This window comes from Pipistrellus kuhlii, unplaced genomic scaffold (assembly GCF_014108245.1).
Source record: "Pipistrellus kuhlii isolate mPipKuh1 unplaced genomic scaffold, mPipKuh1.p scaffold_m20_p_4, whole genome shotgun sequence".
Taxonomy (NCBI): domain Eukaryota; kingdom Metazoa; phylum Chordata; class Mammalia; order Chiroptera; family Vespertilionidae; genus Pipistrellus; species Pipistrellus kuhlii.
The window spans coordinates 91727399-91734981 of NW_023425540.1; the positions used below are offsets into that span (position 1 = coordinate 91727399).

The 7583-nt window shown below is 54.0% G+C and overlaps 1 protein-coding gene across 2 annotated transcripts; it reads left to right on the forward strand.

Annotated features, from left to right (window-relative positions):
* The first annotated feature begins 240 nt into the window (after positions 1-240).
* Positions 241-4942, forward strand: PTX4 (pentraxin 4). 2 transcript variants are annotated; one of them, XM_036408882.2, is made up of 3 exons: positions 241-1003; positions 1758-2379; positions 4089-4942. In XM_036408882.2, exons 1-3 carry the CDS (start codon positions 863-865, stop codon positions 4727-4729), a joined length of 1404 nt encoding a protein of 467 aa, XP_036264775.1. In that variant the 5' UTR covers positions 241-862; the 3' UTR covers positions 4730-4942. The 2 variants fall into 2 exon arrangements, with proteins under 2 accessions (XP_036264775.1, XP_045427430.1); XM_045571474.1 differs by having other exon boundaries at positions 1797-2379.
* Positions 4943-7583: the final 2641 nt, after the last annotated feature.

Sequence of the window (7583 nt, forward strand, 5' to 3'; positions counted from 1 at the left end):
GGCCTGTGGACTGAAAGGTCCCAGGTTCGATTCTGGTCAAGGGTACGTACCTTGGTTGTGGGCATGTACCCAGGAGGGGGTGTGAAAGAAGCAGCTGATCGATGATTCTCTCTCTAATAGATGCTTCTAACTCTCTATCCCTCTCTCTTCCTTTCTGTAAAAAAATTGATAATATATATATATATATATATATATATATATATATATATATATTTTTTTTTTTTTTTTAAGAAAAGAAAAGGGGGACTACATCATGCAAAGACCATTTTCCAAATAAGGTCCCATTCACAAGTACTGATACAGAGGTTAAGACTTGAACCTACATTTTGGGGGTCACCATCCAGCCCACTACACAACCTGTCCCCAAAATAAATTATGGCGGCTCCCGGTCCCGTGTCCTTTGTCTTACACGAGGGAGAGATGTCCTCATAGGATGCCCTGTTCCTGGTGCGGTGCTGGGCCCCACTACAGACTTGGATCCAAGGACCCGCTGGCCCCAGCCAGGTCCTGTGTCCTGCTTTTACTTCCTTTGGTGGGAACATGAATCCCTGTGCTCCTGCGAAAGCAATCACCCCGGCCGCCGCGGAGCCAGCCGGCCCAGGGCCTTCACCCCATGGAGCTATTTTCCAAAGACACCGCATCTGTTTTAAGCTTGTCTCCTTGGGAACCTCTGACTCTCCCGAGCCCGTGGGCTGGGAGGCACATGCCTTTCATTTGGTGGCAGGAAGTATCTGACTCCCAGCCAGAGTCAAAAAAGGAAATTTCTCCACTGAGAGCTGGAGGGAGCACAGGCTGAGGCAGGAGCACCAGGCAGGCGGCAGCATCCTACACGTTGGTGGCAACTCCCGCTGCTCTTCTCAGAATGGGCTGCCCAGGAGGGACTGCCCTGTCTTTCCTTCTTGTTTTTGTGCCTGTCTACCTGCATGGAGCTTGGTCGCAGGAAGCCGGCCCTGCAGGGCAAAGAAAACCGTTTTTCGAGAGGCTCCGCAGGCTGGAGGAACAGGTAAACACCCACCATGCAGGGCAGGCGGTTTTGTTTTGTTTGTTTGTTTTGTTTTTAATTGGCAACAGAAGGACAGACGTGACGGAAATGGAGTAGTGAGCTTTGGCGCTCTGGGGACACAGGCGTGGAGTGTGCAGTTCTTTTTATCAGCCGGTGTTATTTTCCCTGCGGCTGGAAGCCAGCAGAAAGGTTCCCCGGGCCCGGGTTCTGCGGACAAGTAAGGGTTCTGACACATGAGGGCTGAGTGAGAGTCAGAGGCTGGGAGGGGGTAGGAAGTCCCCAGGGGTGCAACCAGGCTGTCGGATCTATGGAGGGGTGGGGGGAGGGGAGAGAAACGGACAGGGCAGGGGAGTGGAGGAGGTGGCAGCACTGGGCAGCGGGTGAGGTCTGCAATCCATTGTGGAGCAGACACTCCCATGCGGGTCTGTAGCCAGTTCCCGCCCCGCATGGGCCTCCAGTGCTCCCCGCTTTGACCCGCGTAAGCAGTTCTCTCAGCCCATCCTGGTGTCCACACACCCACAGGGAGGACCCTGAGGGTCAGGGGTGAAGCGTAGGGGACCAGGCTGGTGGCCTGAAGCCCTCACCCAACACAGTGCTACCGATGACTTTGAGCTGGTCCCCCCCCCCCCCTCCCTGAACCCGGCTGGGATGGGGCTGGCCATGGCCGTTGGTAGGCACCACAGAAGCATGGCAGGGAAGGCTTGTTCGGAGCCCTCCCGGGCCCTGCCCCCACGGCTGCCCTGTGCCTCTGCAGTTCCGGAGGTTCCAGGAGGTGACCTTAACACACCTGCAGGCCGTCGCCAGGAACTACAACCTGTCCTACAGCATCGACGCCCGGTTCCAGAGCTTGGCCCAGGAGAGCCAGGCCTTGGCTCTGGCCGTCAACCAGTCGCAGGCCACTGTGCAGGGCGACCTGGGCCACCTCAAGACCTGGATTCGAAAGACACAACGCAGAAGCCGGAAGGTGGACTCCAGGCTGCTGGCCTTGGGTGCCGCCCTGCGGGAGAGGACCCAGCAGCTCACTCGGGAGAGGAAGGAGCAGGCGGCGCAGAGGGAGGCACTGTCCAGCCTGGCCCTGGACATGCGAGCCCTGCAGGACACGCTGGCTCACCTCACCGGCGTTGTCCAGAGCCAGGGTGCCAGGCTGGATGCTCTCAAGGAGTGGCTCCCAGTGGCTTGCCCTGGCACCACGGACCCTGCCCGGCCTGGGCTGCCAAGCCAAAGCTCCCTGGAGCTGCAGGGGATCAGGCAGGTGCTCAGACCTTCCCCGGAGCCCCTGGGCCCACCTCGGGATTTCGCTGGTCGTCTCCAGGGGACACGGGAGCCGCCAGGCCCAGGCGGCCAGCGGGCATGGCGCCCTGAGAGCCTGGGAGAGAGTAAGTACCATGGACCTGCCTTCCCTTATCCACCCCCTCTCTCCCGCTCACTGACTGAGGCATTGGCCTCTGTCCGCTCCAGAAGCCTCTCCCCTGTCCTGTGTGGAGAGAACACTGGCTCATGCCCCACTACCCCAGCCCAGAAGAAAGGGGCCATCCCGGTGACCGCCAGGCTGTGGGTCCCCAGCAGGTCAGGCCAACCCTTGGCCTGGGCATGAGGGGTGAATGCACACGTGGGGTGCTGCCTGGCATTAGCACATTGGCCTCATTCGGGCTGGCAGGATCCCACCGATCGCCACAGGAGCCTCTGCAGGGCCCTCGCTCAGCTGGCACCCCGTGGGGCTTGTGCCCACCTGTGGAGGGCCGGGCCTTTGAAAAGCCAGCTCTGATTTCCCAGGTGAGGGCTTTTCGACCAAAGCAGTACTGACCTTTGGGGCCAGACGGTCCTTCGCTGTGGGGGCTGCCCCAGGCTTTGTGGGGCGTTTAGCAGCACCCCCGGCCTCCACCCACTAGGGCCCCTCTATCTTTGACTTGTATTTTTGTCTAGGCTGCTCCCGCTGTCTTGTTTAGCAGCCTCTGGGGCCCCTTAATCTGAATCAGGATTTCCCTTCACCCAGGACATGCTGGTGGCCTCGCCAGTAAGACAGGATCAACCGCTGACCTTCCAGAAACTGCTAGGGCTGCCACAAAATGGATTTGACAACCAAAACACCATGCAGACCCTGCTCGATGTCCCTGGGGCACAGTCAGCTCTGGTTGAGGACCGCTGCCCTAGATAATGGCAGGAGCCCCCAAGGCAGAGAGAGGTGCTGGAGGCCCTCCATCCTCACGCTCAGTGGGATGACGGTCTAGAAAAGCATGTTCCCAGGCTCTGCCCCAGCCTGCCAGTCAGAACCTCAGACCAGGTGCAGCAACTGGAGGCTCCCCCTGCTCCCACCCCCACCCCACACCCCACACCCAGACAGGCAGATCTGGCAGGAGGTCTGGTGGGCAGGATGGTGCCCCCCAAAGACGTCCATGTCCTGACGCTGGGACCCTGTGGCTATGTCACCTCATGTGGCAAAGTGGACTATGCAGTTGTGATTTTGAGATGGGAGATGACCCTGGATTATGGCATGGCCCAGGGTCGTCGCAGTGTTCCTAAATAAGAGGGAGGCAGAGCATCAGGGTTCGAGGCGGGTCGGACAACAGAAGCAGAGGGCCCAGGGATATACTTTGAAGATGGAGGAAAGGCCCTGAGCCATGAAGGTGGGCGTCTCTGGAGGCTGGAAAGGGCAGGAACGGGCTTGTCCATGGGTCCTTCAGAAGGAACCAGCTCTGCCAGCACCATGGTTCTAGCCCAGGGAGACCTGTGCTGGACTTCTGGCCTCCAGGACTGAGGTACAAGATCTGTGTTTGTGCCACTGAGTTTATGGAGAATTCTCGCAGCAGCCACAGGTGACTCACAGAGAGGCTCCCTCATGGTGAGGAGTGTGGGTGCGGCCTGCCCCCTAGCAAGGCACGTAACTGCCTGGTCTCCGTCTTCCTGCCTGTCAGACGCAGTCCTCACAGTTACTGCCTGATGAAAGCCAGCTGCTGGGGCCTTGGGAAAAGCCTTAGGAAAAGCCTGCAGCATGTATGTTTCTGGCTGTTTCTGGAAGCTTCTGGGTGTTTCTGGGTGACCTTGTGGTGCCTGAGCTGACTCTCCCGCCCCCCTCCTCTGTTTCCAGTCTGCAACGTGGGCCCTGCACTCGTCTTTCCAAACACCTCCACGGAGAACGTGGTCTTCCTGAGCCCCGGCTTCCTCTCAGGCCTGCGGGCCCTGTCTGTGTGCAGCTGGGTCCGAACAGCCTCGGGCCACCTGGGCACCCTCCTCTCCTACGCCACCGCCGAGAACGACAACAAGCTGGTGCTGCACGGCCGGGACTCGCTGGCCCCCGGCTCCATCCACTTTGTGATCGGAGACCCGGCCTTCAGGGAGCTGCCTCTGCAGCCGCTGCTGGACGGCCAGTGGCACCACGTGTGCGTCATCTGGACTTCCCTCCTGGGCAGGTACTGGCTCCACGTGGACCGCAGGCTGGTGGCCACCGGCTCCCGCTTCAGGGAGGGCTATGAGATCCCCCCCGGAGGGTCCCTGGTGCTGGGCCAGGAGCAAGACATTGTAGGGGGTGGGTTTGATGGCTCAGAGGCTTTCGTGGGGAGCATGGCTGGCCTGGCCATATGGGACCGGGTGCTGGTCCCCGGGGAAGTCTCACACCTAGCCACGGGGAAGGAAGTCCCGCCGGGCGCCATCCTCACACTGGCCAATGCCGCCTCGATAGGCGGGTTTGTGCGGAGGGTGAACTGCACCTGCCTGGAGCTCTGCCCATGAGGTGTCAGCCCCCCCCCCCCCCCCCCCGGGAGCTGTGGTCATGCTCCGGGCTGGCAAGAGGAGCAAGTCTCCAGCTGTGCTCAGCCCTCCCTGACCCCAGCACACTCCACAGAGGGTCCCCACCCAGCCTGGGGAGCCAGGGGCAGGATGCTGCCCCTGGGCCAGGCACACCTGGTATCTAACGTAGAATGTGGGCATTCCATGGGGCGGGGGGGGGGGGGGGGGGGGGGGGGGGGGGAGATAACCTGAGCGGGGCAGAGAGGGCGGTGGCTGAGACTTGAGTCAGGGTCCCTAAGAATCGCATTCTTTCCCTCGATGCTGCTGCTGCCTCTCTGTGTTATGCCATCATTTTAACAGGCCGGGCCAGGCTGATGGGAGTGCTGGGCCCCCGCGGGGCCTCCTCGGGGTGCGGGGCCACTCCCATTACAGGCTGCTTCTGTGAGAACTGCTTTCCCAGAAACTGCACAGGCAGCATGTGAGCTGTCACCGCAGCCTCTCGGGGTGGCTGTGGAAGTTCCCTTTGGTGGCCCTTGTTCCAACGTCTCACAAAAAGGGCTGAGAATTTATTTCCTGGCCCCCAACACCACCGCCCCCCACTTGAGGGGAGTCCTCGGAATCCCCTCAAGGCCCTGTGATGGCGGTTGAGGTTACCTAAGCCTCTAGGAGAGCGACCCTACAGGGAGCACAGTCTACTCAGAAATAAACATGAACGATGGACAGGAAATGCTTTTAAAGCAACTGTCTTGGGGTAGAATCACATCCTGTAAAAGTCACTAATTTTAAGCATACAGTTAAAAAATATTTAGTAATTTGCCAAATTGTGCCACCATCCCCACAATCCAGTCTTAGAATATTTCTGTGGGCCCCACCCCCGAAAAAGTCATGCCAATTAATGGTCACTCCTGTCTCTACCCTGCCCCTTCCCCCCAGCCCTGGCAACCCCTGATATGCTTCTGCGTCTGTGGGTTTGCCTGTTCTGGACATTTCAAGGAAATGGAATCATGCAGAGGTTGTCCTGTTGAGTCTGGCCTCTTTCACACAGCAAACGTTCTCCAGGTTCATTCATCTTATAGTGTATGTGTCAGTGCTTCATCCCCTCTTATGGCTCAGTAACATTCTCTTGTAGTGGGCCAATTTTGCTTATCCATTCAGCAATTGATGGGTATTTGGATTGTTTCTGGTTTGGGGCTATTGTGAATAAAGCTGCTGTATACATTCTCATATGAGTCTTTGTCTAGATATGTACTTTTATTTATCTCCAGTGGATACCTAAGGGTTAGAATTGCTGGATTATATGGTAAATTTGTGTCTACACTTGAAAGAAACTGCCAAACTGGTTTCCAAAGTGGCTGTATCATTTCACATTCCCACCAACAATATATGAAGGTTCCCATTTCTCCACACTCTTACCAACACTTAATTTTTTTGTTTGTTTGTGCTAAGTCATGTTTAAAATGTGTAGCTTTGGGACGTTGTATTACAAAAAGCTGTTTTCATATACCTGACTAACAGCTTAAAATTTACCAGACATTTACTTCATTTTTTAGCTTGACTGTCTAGTAAATCTTTAGCTTCATTAATTTTGGCTGCTGTATAAGGAGATCTTCCCTTGTCAGGTGATTTAAAAGCATAATTCGTTGGTGAGCATCGCTTATTTTTCCTTTATTGGCGGTAGGGCTTACACCTACCGTGTTTCCCCGAAAATAAGACATCCTCCAAAAATAAGACCTACTTACAGGTTTCCTTCTGAGTGAAATATTGGGTCGGCAAGTAAGTAATTGCGGATTTTTTAAAGAAAATCAAAGACAATTTTTTCATGGAACTAAATAACTTTATTCTGTAATGTATTGCCCATTTTGATCAATGACCTTTTGCCATTTTTCAGGCAGCATCATAATCCCACGTTAAAAAAAACTTCTGGTTTTTATTAGCAAAAAACTGAATCAGGTACGATTTGACATCATCATCATTATTGAAATTTTTACCATTCAAGGAGTTTTGTAAAGATCGAAACAAAAAGTAATCAGATGGTGCAAGGTCAGGACTATATGGTGGATGTGGCAAAACATCCCAACCAAGCTCCATTAATTTTTGCCGAGTGACCAAAGATGTGTGTGGCCTTGCATTGTCATGATAGAATACAACACCTTTTCGATTTGTCAATTCGGGCCGCTTTTCTTCAACTGCATTGTTTAATTTCGTTAGTTGTTCAATGTAGACATCAGAATTGATCGTTCGGTTGGGTGGTAAGAGTTCAAAGTAGACAATTCCTTTGTAATCCCACCAAACTGATAACAAAACCTTCTTTTGATGAATATCAGCTTTTGATGTTGTTTGAGTTGGTTCACCTGGCCTGCTCCACGATCTTTTCCGCTTGATATTGTTGTAAACAACCCATTTTTCATCGCCAGTTATCAGTCGTTTTAAAAATGGATCATTTTCATTACGTTTCTTTAGCAAATCGCAGCTGCTAATGCGTTGCGTTAACTGTGATTCTTTCAGTTTGTGAGGAACCCATGTATCGAGTTTTTGAACATAGCCAAGTTGTTTTAAGTGATTTTCAATGCATGTATGTGATACATGAAGCTTCTCTGCAATCTCACGTGTTGTACTGTGACAGTCCGAATTGATTATTGCTTTGATTAGGGCGTCATCAACTTCAATTGGACGACCAGAGCGTTTTTTATCTTTGAGTGAAAAATCACCAGAACGAAATTTGGCAAACCAATTTTGACACTGCCGTTCTTTTAAGGCTTCGTCACCATAAACAGCACATAACTTTTTATGAGCTTGCGATGCGTTTTTCCCTTTGTGGAAATAAAAAAGCAAAATATGACGAAAATGTTCCTTTTGA

Coding starts and splice junctions, on each gene's coding strand:
- PTX4 (XM_036408882.2), top strand. CDS start 863: ATGGGCTGCCCAGGAGGGACTGCCCTGTCTTTCCTTCTTGTTTTTGTG. Junction 1,004..1,757: donor TCCGCAGGCTGGAGGAACAG/GTAAACACCCAC, acceptor GTGCCTCTGCAG/TTCCGGAGGTTCCAGGAGGT. Junction 2,380..4,088: donor CCCTGAGAGCCTGGGAGAGA/GTAAGTACCATG, acceptor CTCTGTTTCCAG/TCTGCAACGTGGGCCCTGCA.